General features: G+C 45.9%; 1 protein-coding gene across 3 annotated transcripts in view; it reads left to right on the top strand.

Moving 5' to 3' along the window:
- The window catches only part of nck2a (NCK adaptor protein 2a), a 42,003-nt gene extending 33,366 nt beyond the window's left edge, over window positions 1-8,637 (top strand). For all 3 annotated transcript variants that reach the window (XM_076262658.1, XM_076262660.1, XM_076262659.1), the window contains exons 3-4: window positions 5,374-6,266; window positions 7,018-8,637. In XM_076262658.1, coding sequence (XP_076118773.1) covers window positions 5,374-6,266; window positions 7,018-7,212 — 1,088 coding nt within the window. In that variant the 3' untranslated portion in view covers window positions 7,213-8,637. The remainder of the gene's footprint in view (window positions 1-5,373; window positions 6,267-7,017) is intronic.
- Window positions 8,638-13,664: the final 5,027 nt, after the last annotated feature.

Below are 13,664 nucleotides of genomic sequence, written 5' to 3'. Positions count from 1 at the left end.
GTGTGTGTGTGTGTGTGTGTGTGTGTGTGTGTGTGTGTGTGTGTGTGTGTGTGTGTGTGTGTGTGTGTGTGTGTGTAGATCTGTGTGTGAAAGGCCCATATAATGAGATTGGGGGGGGTGGGGGGTCATGGAATCCAGAAGGGCTTGTAGTGATTGGGGAACCAAATCATTGGTTTCCCATAGGAATACTTCATACATTTTTTCCCCCAAGATGAATCTATGGTCAGGAATAATTATATAACTCACACAAAAAAAGCCAATGCCTCTAAGTGCAGTGCATTGTGGGTATCTCCTGGGATCAATGAGATTTGAAGGAGAAATTGGTCTGTGCATTCCAACACGCAGGTCCTCCACTGGTGGTTGTCAGGGTTACTAACCCCTCCCCCCTCGCTTCCCACCGGTTGTCACTCGATAATCTCCTTTAAAGATAACCGCAGCAACACCTCTGCTTTCTCACTGCAGCTACATTTTCAACACACACACACACACCTACACACACACACACACACACATGTGAATTGTTTGAGAAACCTGATGCCAGATTGTTTTGTGTATGCGTGTCTGTATGTTGATGTAAGATCTTAAGGTTCTTTGACATGGCATTAGTAAACAGATGAAGGCAGATCTGATGCTCAGTGGCGAGCCATAAGGATTTATGAAAATAATACAGCTTTCATGATGACACAGAGGACTGCGTGATATTTTATATTTTGGAGAGTAATTTGAATCAAGCACATTACTGTTGTGGTTTCTGCAGCTGTCATGTACTGTTTCTGTTTACTTTAAAAGCCCCCTCATGAATGTTTCATGTCTTTATGCATAAAGGCGGAAAAGTTATTTAGCCTCTGAGATTGGCTTCTGAAATATACATATTACACATACACATGCATATAATATATATTTTTATATATATAAATATATATAAATACACACACACACACACACACACACACATATATATATATATATATATATATATATGTAAAAAAGTCTCCCTGCAGCATTTTTGATAGCTGCCTGCGTCTGATCCCACTGGTGCACTGTTTGGGTGAGCCTGCAGCTTTGGAGCTACAGTAATGCTGCTCTCGGTTGACTGTTGGTCCCCAAGCGAGTTAGCACATAGCTTTTTATATTAGCTCACACACTTCTCCTGCCTGTGCTTTGGCCTGAGGCACCGCACTAATGCCTGGTACCTCTGGTTTAACCCAATGTCCCTCTCTCATCTCCCTACTGCTCTGGCCATTGTGCCTGCTTGTCAGATTGGCCTTCCTCAGTTCCCAACCTCAGTTAGCTCAACTCAACTTTCCCTAACACCCTAAATATGATCAGGATTAAGGCTGGAAGAGGGCTTCTCTCTGTGGTGATGTTTTTATGACTTCCTATTAACTAATGTGGATTCTACAGAGTGTAGTTTGCATTTAGGATAGGTCACCATGAAATGTGAAGTTATTTAATCTTTAATGGTTTTATGGGCTTGTTTGCATCTGCAAAACGGCCATGAACGTAACGGTAACGACAGTGGTAGGTGCAGAGTTGTTCATCACCACAATCCTCTGCTTCAAGCTTCGGGGTTGTTAAAATGACCATTGAGAACATTGGCAGAATGTCACAAACACTATAGCATTAAGTTCACTTCACGGACTGTATCCTCACGGCATTGAAAGTTTCGCTCTTTGATCCACCGAGTTTGATAACTGTCTGCTGCTGTGACGGACAAACGGTGCCCACTAACGTCCTCTAACGCACAGGATTATTCCGGAGGCACTGTTCTCTCCAGGACGTCCAGATGGACGTGTGGTTTCGGAGTCCTGAGTTGAGATGGCGGGTAGACGGATGCGGAGGCTCGCAGGGTGGACCTCGGGATAGTCTCCATGGGGATGGCCATATGGGTGTCTGCCGCGACGCAGGCTGGTGGGGTGGATGTGGACGCAGAGGGGGAAGAATGCTAAGAGGACTGGACTGTTCCGCTGCCAATGCGGCCTTCTGGACCCAGCAGACCAGTGCCTTGAAGTGCAAATAAGAGGGAACTAGAGAGAGAGAGAGAGAGAGAGAGAGAGAGAGAGAGAAAGAGTTGTGTGTGTGTGTGTGTGTGTGTGTGTGTGTGTGTGTGTGTGTGTGTTTGTGTGTGTGTGTGTTTGTGTGTGTGTGTGTGTGTGTTTGTGTGTGAGTAGGTGTAGGAATGTATTATGCTCCCGTGTGTGCTTTTGTGTACTTGTGGATGTAGGCATGACTGTATTGTGTGAGTGTGTCTTTGTGTGTATGAGTGTGTGTGCACACTTTGTGAACATGGGCAAGGCTATCTCTCTTTTTTCTCTCTCACTGTGTGTGTGTGTGTGTGTGTGTGTGTGTGTGTGTGTGTGTGTGTGTGTGTGTGTGTGTGTGTGTGTGTGTGTGTGTGTGTGTGTGTGTGTGTGTGTGTGTGTGTGTGTGTGTGTGTGTGTGTGTGTGTGTGTGTGTGTGTGTGCATCTATTATCTCCCTTCACTGTGCTGTGCAAAGGCATTTCTGTGGTCACTTGAGACGCGCAGTACAGACCTTTTCCTTTTGCGCTCTGACAGTTCCATCCCTCAGTGGGACACTTAAAAGAGACTTAAGAGCTCGGGTTTCACTTTGTGTCACGTCAAATACAACACACACACACACACACACACACACACACTCACATACCCGCATACATATACAATTCAGGCTGTCTCTCTGCCTTGACTTAAAGCTTCCTCTCACATATGCCCTGTTGTTGCGTGTTCTATTTCCGGCTCTCTCCCAGTGGTGTGTGTTCTGTTTGCTGTTGTCATCCTCGTTTCCCGGGCCTCCCGCTGCCTCTGATGTGGGCTCCCAACCACCTCCCTTAGCAAAGAGGCCCTATCTCTCTCCCTCTCTCTCTCCCTCCCCCTCTCTCTCTCTCTTTCTCCCTCTCTCTCTCTCTGTTTCTGTGTGTGTGTGTAAAAAGCTAATGTATCAGTCTTCAAAGGCACAAAAAGGAACCAACCAACCCCACCCACACCCAAACAGCAAACAGCAGCAGCACTGCCTCCCTTTCCTTCTCCAGCATGCTCACTTAAAACCAAAGTTTTCCCCCCCAAATAAACTTTCTTTTGTGACTTTGTTAAAGCGCCATCAGCCACCACCCCCTCCTGCGTGTTTGTGTTTTAACACCTGTCTGTTTGCGATGTGGAGCAAATGCAGGGTGAATATTTAATGTGTGTGTGTGTGTGTGTGCTGAAGAGCTCTCTCATGCTAGCCACGATGTGGTTGGCAGGCTCTTTCGTGTCCTCGTTAATAGTGTTTAATTGGTCCTGAAGACAGCAGATCTGTCCGTGTTTTCACTGTGAGTCATCTGCTGAGAGCTCTTCAGATGCTCCTATCCCTGCGCTGTAGAGTGCCTTTGTAGTGATTTGAGAGAGTGCATTTTATTGTGTGTGTGTGTGAGTGAGTGAAAGAGAGAGGTCTTTCTCATCCTATTCACATTTTTAAGGGCTATCCATCCCTCTCTCTCTCTCTCTCTCTCTCTCTCTCTCTCTCTCTCTCTCTGTCTCCCTAAAGTCTGCGTTCACTATTATTTCAAAGCCTTAATACTCAAATCATCCCCCCCCTCTCTTTTCTCTGTTCTCCTTTCTTCCCCTCCGTACCTGAACTCTCCGACCCTTGCCATTATGGAGCCGATTTGGAGTCGTTCGGGGATGGTGATGGGGGCGGGGTGGTGAGCTGGGATTGGAACTTTCCACAGATGAGCTCCACCACAGCCTAAGCGCACAAGAACAAACCCTTCCTCTTTTCTCTCTCATAGTCACATCCTGTGTGTGTGTGTGTGTGTGTGTGTGTGTGTGTGGTTGAAGGTACCGGAGCTGGCTGGCTGCTAGCAGTGGAAATAGGCACAGAGAAACGAAGAGGGTCTTTTATGTTCCGACAAAGGTGGAGGCCGCCTTTTTCATCCATCTGTGGAGACGTCTGATGACAGGACAGAGACCTACTTTAGCAGCCGGCAGCGCAACCTGGCCCATTTACAGACTCTTGAATAGGAGTCGGGATGCATCAATATGCTTTGGCATAGATGTATTTTTTACCTCTCAGAAATGCCAGCGTAGACAATACCTCATTTACAGCATGTGGAATGTTTCTGTGTGTGTGTGTGTGGGGGGGGGGGGGTTGATGTATGTTTGTGTGTGTGTGTGTGTGTGTGGGGGGGGGGGGGTTGTGTCTGGCATGCTCAACAGTTATATATTAATTGGAATCGCAGATTTCCACTGCACAGTTGCGTTCCACTCTGGTCTATGCAGCTTTCCGCCCCTTTTGGCTCTTGCTCTCCCTTCTCTTCTCCTCTCTTCTCCTCTCTTCTTCTCTCCTCTCTTCTCCTGTCCTCTCTTCTCCTGTCCTCTCCTCTCTTCTTCTCTCCTCTCCTCTCTTCTCCTCTCCTTTCTTCTCCCCTCTCTTCTTCTTTCTTCTCCTCTCCTCTCCTCTCTTCTTCTCTCCTCTCCTCTCTTCTTCTCTTCTCACTTCTTCTCTCCTCTCTCAGTGTCTCTGAGCCTCTCTCTCTCTCTTATACCCATAGCTTCATCCCCCCACCCTCCCTCTCACTTACTTTCCCTTTCTATCTCTTTACCTCTCCACCCTCCCCTCCCTCTCCCTCCTTCCCTCTCTCTCCCTGGCCTATGAGAGACCTGGGCTGTAATGTTGATCTCCCTGCTGGGCCTCCACTAGGGCCTGCCATCTCAATTAGATCTGCGCTCCCACTGGAACAGCCAGCAGTTTGCTTCCCCATCCTCCCTCCTGCATGCTAATCAACTTCCAGCTCGCCATCCAAAATGCACTTAATGCAGTGTGTGTGTGTGTGTGTGTGTGTGTGTATGTGTGTGTGTGTGTGTGTATGGGTCTCAGAGAAAGAATGCGTGCATGTGTGTCCCATACCCCACTCTATGCTGTATTATGCAGATGTTTAGGGATGACTATAAATAAAAAACTTGTATAATTAATGGAATGCTAATTATTATAATGAAGAAAATCATTCTCTCTTTGTCTCTGTGTGTAGCTCCATAAAGCGAACAGGCCAATGAATACAGCAGTATTTCAGCCAGACAGTTCTGCAGTTCCTCTTTGTCTGCTCGTGTTTGTCCCCTGTAGGCTGGATAAGGTTTTCCTGGGTTGTTACCTGTCAGATTGGTAATCGACTGAAGATTGAAGGTTTTGACTTTATTACTGAATCGCCGCCTCTTGGCCAGTCTTTTCATCAAACATTCAGTGACGTGATTTATTTCTTGGATTGGTTTACTCTTAGGGTAGATTTTAGTTCTGACTTGTTGATTAAAATTCTCTCTCTCTCTCTCTCCTCTCTCTCTCTCTCTCTCTCTCTCTCTCTCTCTCTCTCTCTCTCTCTCAGGCTTTAAGACTCGGCGGAAGACCAGCGCCTCGCCGACACCCAGCACGGACGGCGAGTACCCGTCCAACGGCGGCGGTGGGGGCATGGGCACGCTGACCTCCGGCGCGGAGCGCATCTATGACCTGAGCATCCCCGCTGTGGTCAAGTTCTCGTATGCGGCGGAGCGCGACGACGAGCTGACGCTGGTGAAGGGCGCTCGCGTGGTCGTCATGGAGAAGTGCAGCGACGGCTGGTGGCGCGGCAGCCACGCCGGACGCGTCGGCTGGTTTCCCTCCAACTACGTCCAGGAGGAGATGACCGCGGGCGGCCTCGACGGCGGCGGAGACGTGGGCCTGGGATACGGCTCCCAGCGGGCGCCGTCCGTCTCGTCCTCGGGGGTCATCGTGTCCAACGGCTGGGCCACGGCCGGCGGGCGACCAGGGGGCAGCGGCGGAGGCGGACGGTCTGCCGGTGTCCTCCACGTGGTCCAGACGCTCTACCCGTTCAGCTCCATGACGGAGGAGGAGCTGAACTTCGAGAAGGGGGAGACCATGGACGTGCTGGAGAAGCCCGAGAACGACCCCGAGTGGTGGCGCTGCCGCAACGCCCGCGGCCTCGTGGGCCTCGTGCCCAAGAACTATGTGGCCATCCTGAACGACGGGTCCGACACGGCGTCAGCGGCCGGGGCGTCGGTGGTGCCGGGCAGGGGCTACCACACGCTCACGGGCGCCTCGCGCGGTGGCTCGCGGCCCGGCTCGCCGTACGTGGGCGGTGCCCTCCTGCGGCCCTCGCGCACGGGCAAGTTTGCGGGGAAGGACTGGTACTACGGCGCGGTGACGCGGCACCAGGCCGAGTGCGTGCTCAACGAGAGGGGCGAGGAGGGAGACTTCCTGGTGCGCGACAGCGAGTCCTCGGTGAGTGCAGAGACGGCCGTAACCGAAGGCTTTGGCGCTTCCATGTAATGGAGTAGGAATATAATGAATGTCTTCACTGTATTCTATTACCCAAGTATAGTCAGGTAAATAATCTCTTCATGGAAATGAGGGATTTCACTTTGCATATGATTGCCTGAAAAGAGAGGTCAGGAAGGGACTGCAAGGAGTCAGATGAGGGAACAAGAATGTGTCACTGTTGAAAGAATAAACAAGGTTCTCCCTAAAATATGAGCTGTTTACACTGAGAGTTTAAATAGTCAAAGCATTTTTATAATGAATACTGCTTACAGTGGGTCAGTGTTAAACCCACATTTTACCATTTTACAACTCAATGGATTTTAAACCTTAGGCAAGTGCACCCCCTTGTGGTACATTTAAGCTGATGACATGCAAGGCAATTTCATGAGTAATGTTCCTGAGCAACATCCTCTCTCTGGAGAACTTCTATCATCATTAGGCAAATTCTCATGGTCATCCAAACAGAACACATGAAACCTTGAGTGGTTGTCCAACATTACTCAAAAGGTTACTCCAAAGCTGCACAAGGTTTGACCTCTCGGGGATCAGACTTTTTTTTTTTTTAATTCTGATTTCTGTTGTAGTGGTACTAAGGTAGACAGAAGGTAGAAACCCATTGTGGAGTCATTGCTGGAAGTGATTGATTGATTTGATTGGAGAATGTTTGCCTTAAAACTAAACACAAATCCTCTTTTACCCTCTTCTCTCTCAGCCGAGTGACTTCTCCGTGTCGCTGAAGGCAGAAGGGAAGAACAAGCACTTCAAGGTGCAGCTGCTGGACGGCGCCTACGGCATTGGCCAGCGCCGCTTCCCCAGCATGGACGAGCTGCTGGAGCACTACAAGAGAGCGCCCATCTTCACCAGCGAGCACGGAGACAAGCTCTACCTGGTCAAGGCCCTGGCCTGAGCGATCCCCCCCCTGACCACACACACACACACACACACACACACACACACACACACACACACACACACACACACACACACAGCCTGCCCCAGATGCTCTACCCACCCACAGTCACCTCTTCCTCTCCTCTTCTTGTTTAGCTTCCTGTTGAGCTTGTCAGACTTGAGGGCCCAGACTATGGGGACCCCATGGGGGTGGGGATGGGGCCAGAGTCCCAGGCCTGCAGGAGTACACAGGCAACCAACCCCCTTCCACATCGAGCCCACTGACCCCTGTGGACCGTTTCAGAAACTGTTTGAGGCGGGCTTCTGCCCCTGTCTCCCTCTTTTATTTAAACTGTCAATGATGCCTGTCTGTCTTGTTGTCAAATAGTTTTTGTTTGTTTGTTTGTTTGTTTGTTTTCTAAACTTTTTAGCATTACTCATGAACATGTGACCCTATCTTTTCACGAAGTGACCGTTGTCAGCACTCTCTGCCTTGGCTGGGGCCACCTCGTCTTCTCTCCTGTTGTGCTTGGTCTGAGGTGTGCGTTAACCTCTGTGATGTTTTTTTTTTTTTTTGTATTCTGGACTTCTGAACACCTGCTGAATTGCCCTCTGTCTGTGCCATTGACCGAGAGAGAGAGAGAGAGAGAAAGAAAGTGCTGAAAATGATGTTGGATTGGCTGGCTCAATGCTGAAGTTGGAATCGCTTGATGTAGAAAACACAAGGAACTTTCTGTTAATTGAATCCTTGGTTGAAAATCGGGTTATCAAAAATCTGGATAAGTTATTGTCAATGCAATGAGCATTCAAATTAGTTAAGTCACAGGAAGCCAAGCCAAATGATGGTCTCTGACAGTGACAAATAAATGTTGGGAAAACATTATTTCAGGATACCTTGAATTACTTGGGAGAAAGAACGATAAGGGGGGCTTCTGTAGCTCAGCAAAGTATGAATGTCTGTCAACCTACAACCATATGTGCCAGCCACCTCTAGTACTGCTAAAATCTAAAATCATTATCTTACACACACACACACACACACACACACACAGAATCACACTCTCTCTCACATACACACACACACACATTTTTTCACTCATGCGCAATCTTCCAGGGTAACACTCATGTAACACTGATTATGATGTGTGTTAATTCAGAAGTAATAAGAAAACCGTAATTTTTTTTTTTTTCTCAGTTTGATTGAACTTGGCTACAAACCAACTGTTTACCAGTAAGAGTGTTGATTGATGAGTTTATCTGCTTTTTATATGGAATATAATGTCTGAATGTTATTGAACAATGTTATTTAATTCCTCTTTCCACTGTATGTACATAAATATACATATTCTATATATAAATATATATGAAGAGAGAGAGAGAGATCATGTGCGTTTTATGAATCACTTAGATCAACATAATGGTACTGTGCTGCAGACAGTGTGGTGAGAATTGAAATACTTTTGTTCAATAAAAGTTTTGCAGAATAACAATGATGACTTTTTTTGTCCTCTTTCAAATAAGTTGAATTTGTGTGGCAAGGTACATTTATTTATATAGTGCATTTCATATATCGGTGTACATTCAATGTGCTTTACATAAAAAAAGCAATGAATAATAGTAAATAAAAGCATAAAAGGGCAATAGTTTATTTTATTTTTTTTAAATGTAAAGTACATAAAATGGAATAATTAAATTAAAATGTGTCACTCAGTGATCCTTAGTCAAATACCCAGTGAACACCTCTAGGGCCCAAAAGGCCTGAATAGTCCCGAGTTAGAGCTTAAAAAGCCCGAATGGAGCTTCAGAGAAGCTCAATAGAGCAATGATGCCTGAATTGACACAATGCCCATTCTGTCTGTTCTTTGGAGAACGACGGGAGGTTTACTTCATAGGATGTTTTTCAGAAATTCACCAAAGCTTGCCCGCTTTATACAAACATGCAAAACATGTGCGTTTAACCTTTAAACACTGTTCGTTGCTACCCCCCTTAATGTACTGTTCGGGGTCAAATTTGACCGGACAGTTTTAACTGCTCTTAAATACCAATACCATGACAAAAAGTATTATTTAATAGAACCTTATTGTAAACAGACCCTTATGAGAACATTAACATGTACATCATGTGTGTTTGTGTGTGTGGGTGTGTGTATTTCTGTATGTGTGTGAATGTGTGCGAACACTGGTGGTTCACATGCACAGTGCATGACAACATGAACTGACAACATGAACTGTGTGTGTGTGTGAGTGAGAGAGTGGGTGTAAGTGTGTGTGTGTGTGTGTGTGTGTTTGTGTATGTGTGGGTGGGTGTGAGTGTTTACGTGTGTGTACATGCATGTGTGTGCAAACATTGGTCGTTTTCCTGCACATGTGGCAACATGACAACATGAACTGACAACAGGAACTGTGTGTGTGTGTGTGTGTACATGTGTGTGTATGTGTCTGTTTGTGTGTGTGTGTGTGGGGGGGGTGTTTCTGTGTGTGCGTGCATGCCTGGGTGGCAACATGACAACATGAACTGACAACATGAACTGTGTGTTTGTGTATGTGTGTGTGTGTGTGTGTGTTATGTGTGTGTGTGTGTGTGTGTGTGTGTGTGTGTGTGTGTGTGTGTGTGTGTGTGTGTGTGTGTGTGTGTGTGTGTGTGTATGTGTGTGTGTGTGTGTGTGTGTGAGTGAGTGGGTGTACATGTGTGTGTGTCTGTTTCTGTGTGTGTGGGTGGGTGTGTTACTGTATGTGTGTGAATGCCTATGTGTGCGAACATTGGTGGTTCACACGTACAAGTGGCAACATGACAACATGAACTGACAACATGTACTGTGTGTGTGTGTGTGTGTGTGTGTGTGTGTGTGTGTGTGTCTGTGAGTGGGTGTACGTGTGTGTACTGTATGTGTGTCTGTTTGTGTGTGGGTGTGTGTGCCTCTGTGTGTGCATGCATGCATGTGTGTGGGAACATTGGCGGTAAGTTGTAGGAGTGTGTGTAAGGAGATGTCTTTTATCTCCTGGATGAAAATTATACTCTTTCCCATTAATTTCCTATGGCGGTCATTTTTGACCGTAAACAAAAAAAGTGTTTCTACGTTGAATAAATCACTCAAAATTCAAAGAAAGTAGTCAAAATCAATTCTATGTGTTCAAAAGCCTTTTGTGAAGGATATCATAAGATCTTGAGGCAATCTGATGAAAAATGCCATATTTATGGGACAGGGAATGTGTAAATCGGTCATTTTTGACCGGAACAGTGTTAGAAGGTTAAACCAAAAAGCGTCTCTGTCTGGATGGCCCCCTAGCACTGTAGCTCCCTGGCCGATCTAGCTGTTGGCTGTTTCTGAACATGCCATTTTACTGCTTCCACAGGCGTAACCAGAAATTACATCAAGCTTAATTTTGTGCAATCTTACCAAATCATTTCTAAAGTGCAGCAAACATATCTGTCTTTTAAACAAAGCTTTTAAATGCAGTTGTTTACTCAATTTAAACAAAACACGTTGTAGCAGCTAATAATGTAATAATGGCCAAAAATGTAATAACAGCCAATAATGTAATGTTATTGTAATAAGGCCAATAATGTAATAACTTGCCAATAATGTAAAAACTTTTCTGAACCGATAGCGTAATAACTTTCTGCTATTATTTATTATTTATATTATTATTTAAAGTTATTACACTATTGGCTGGTTATAAAGTTATTGGCTGGGTTAAAATAACATAGTGATATCACTTAATTTAAGGTTTATTTTCTGCATATTAGGTATCACCATGGCAGTGACTATTGCTCTTTCAAATAGTTGCTTAAAAACATTATACAAACACCCCTACGCTTGCGCTCTCTCTCTCTCTCTCCCTCTCTCTCTCTCTCTCAGAGATAGGATTATTTATTATGACATCATAATATCATATACAAGTTGTCAGTTCTTTTTTTCTTTTCTTCCATTTTTTCTTCCTGAATTTTTGGTCAACGATTCCTGGGACACGGAAACACCCGGGGCTCATTTTGGTGAGAATGTAGCCCCTCTAGCTTTTTACGGAAAATAAGCGTAAGACACTCCACACTAGAGGTCTGCGTGGGACAGATTTTTCGGTAGGCTACGGCGCCCTACGCGCCCGCCCGCCCCCACCCGCTCCCGCAACATTCTGCCCCGCTCCCGCAATAATGTGCCATATTTACTCCCGCTCCCGCCCGCATCTGTAACATTAGGTCTCGCTCCCCCGCGCAAAAGCCCGCAGGAAATGCAGGAGGGATATTCATCAGTTTTGCCTTCTGTATCACAAAAGGAGCACTTGACACACACAACTGAAAGACGGATGATTTTAAGTTTCTGGATTCTGAATACTGTAGCACAGCTATGCTAGCTGGCACCTGTTCTTTAGAAAGGCACTACATCTGAAGTAGCCTTAGGTGTCCTCTTCCTTTGTTACGGCTTCTACACACAGTTGCGTTCTGTCAACGCATGCCAGTAGGTGTTCCCGACGGTAGCTATGCAAATCACTTGAAGTATAACCGTAATTTGATTGGTTGGTGCTGTCCGTCGATTGGCTTGATTGGCCGGTGCCGTCTGTCAGTGCAGCAACAGCTGAACTTCTCAATGTGAGCGACGGGAGAAACGCGACGCAACGGACCCACAATTCAGTTCGGCAACGGATGACGTGAGCCCATGCAAAGTGAATGGGATGCGTCTCCAGCACTGCAATGCACACAACTGTGTGTAGAAGCTGTTATGCTTTCAATTTCAAGTTTCGACAACGGAGCAGCAGGAAAGAATTGAACCCACATAGCAGGCCTAAATGACAGTATCCGTCAGTTAGGCTGCTTAAACCCCGTTTTTTAATGCTGCGAGAGTGCAGTGAATCTTGCACCCGCAAACGCACCTCTCTCATCTCACCTGCTCCCGCATAGAGCTTTCAACCCATGTCCCGCACAGCTCTTTTGCGTAGCGACCTGCAGGTTCAGCGGGTCACCCATGGGAGTGCAGACATCTACCTCATACTGGGCCCTAAAAGCTGAAAAATAAAGTTTTTGCGAAAATAACCTGCACCAAATTCGATGTGTGTTACCCTAACAGTCTCTGGGGGTGGCCTATACCAAGTTTCATGGAATTCCATCCATGGGGGGCCATACAATAAATTAATTTATGTGTACATTAAAGGAACCATATGTAAGATTGTGGCCAAAATTGGTACTGCAATCACTTTCAAATTATTGTAGAGAGTTGTATCCCCTCCCCCTCCCCCCTGATTCGAGGTTGCCAACCCTGATGCCAAAACACTACTGACTTTGTGATTAGTGGATAGGTGGAGGGTGGCGCATCAGGCCAAAACACAACATGACATGACAAAACACAACATCAACATCAGTTGAGGGCTACAACTTCACTTTTTAAATGACAATATCCTGGCCGGACTACTGTTGTCAGTGATATAAGTATTTGAAATGAACATGATTTCTTAATGTCTAGTGACATATCAGGGCCATTTTATGATTAATTGAAATACATTTCTTACATATGGTTCCTTTAAGGGACTGTAGCCTACACACCAATCAGCCTGTAGATGGTGTTGCCGGAGAATGATGATAAAAAGCACACACACACACAGCAGGCATGCATGCACATGCACGCACACACACACACACACACACACACACACACACACACACACACACAAAGATACACAGACATGCATGCACACAGATACACACATACAGTAAATACTCACACACAAGCATGCACACACAAACACACGCATGTAAAAATACTCACACACACATAAACCCGCACACACATAAACACACACACAGGCAAACACACACATACAGCACAGGCAAACACACACGAGCACATGCACACACAGGTAAACACACACGCACACACACACACACACACACATAAACACACACACACACACACACACATGCACACATACACACAAAAGCAAACTCACATATGCATACACTCATTTACATACACATGAGTTGCAAGATACTGTAGGGGATGGAGTGGGAGATGGAGACAAATTGATTGCCCATGTAGACAGCAAAGTGCTCAGGGTGACAGGGATTGTGGGGCACAACTATATATATTTTTATATTCATACAACAATAAGACCAGAGACATGGGTGGACTGGCCATCTGGCATACCGGCCATTTTCCCGGTGGGCCAACGCACCTTTTGGGCTGATAGCTTATGATGATACTTTTTCATGATACGTTGTTTTCTATTAGCCGGTGAATACCTTAGTTAACTTTGGTTAACTGCCTTGTGAATTGGCAAACAGGTGCATTAACATTTTTGAGATTGATGTGGATAATTGAATTTCTGAACACAAAACCTTTGACACTGAGGTCTACATTCCATGTACTGGGACAACACAGACAATCTCAGATGGCCAAAAACACCAATTGATTATATCATAATTTCTCTTCAGCTTAATTAGCCCTCTGCCATTAAGATACATTTTCTCTAAAAACACAT

Source organism: Alosa pseudoharengus, unplaced genomic scaffold (genome assembly GCF_046254945.1).
Source record: "Alosa pseudoharengus isolate Yale_2024_CS ecotype anadromous, Long Island Sound unplaced genomic scaffold, YU_APseudo_1.1 YU_APseudo_1.1_scf_3, whole genome shotgun sequence".
Classification (NCBI taxonomy): domain Eukaryota; kingdom Metazoa; phylum Chordata; class Actinopteri; order Clupeiformes; family Clupeidae; genus Alosa; species Alosa pseudoharengus.
The sequence above is the reverse complement of the archived record's forward strand: the minus strand, read 5'-3'. Positions and strand labels throughout refer to the sequence as shown.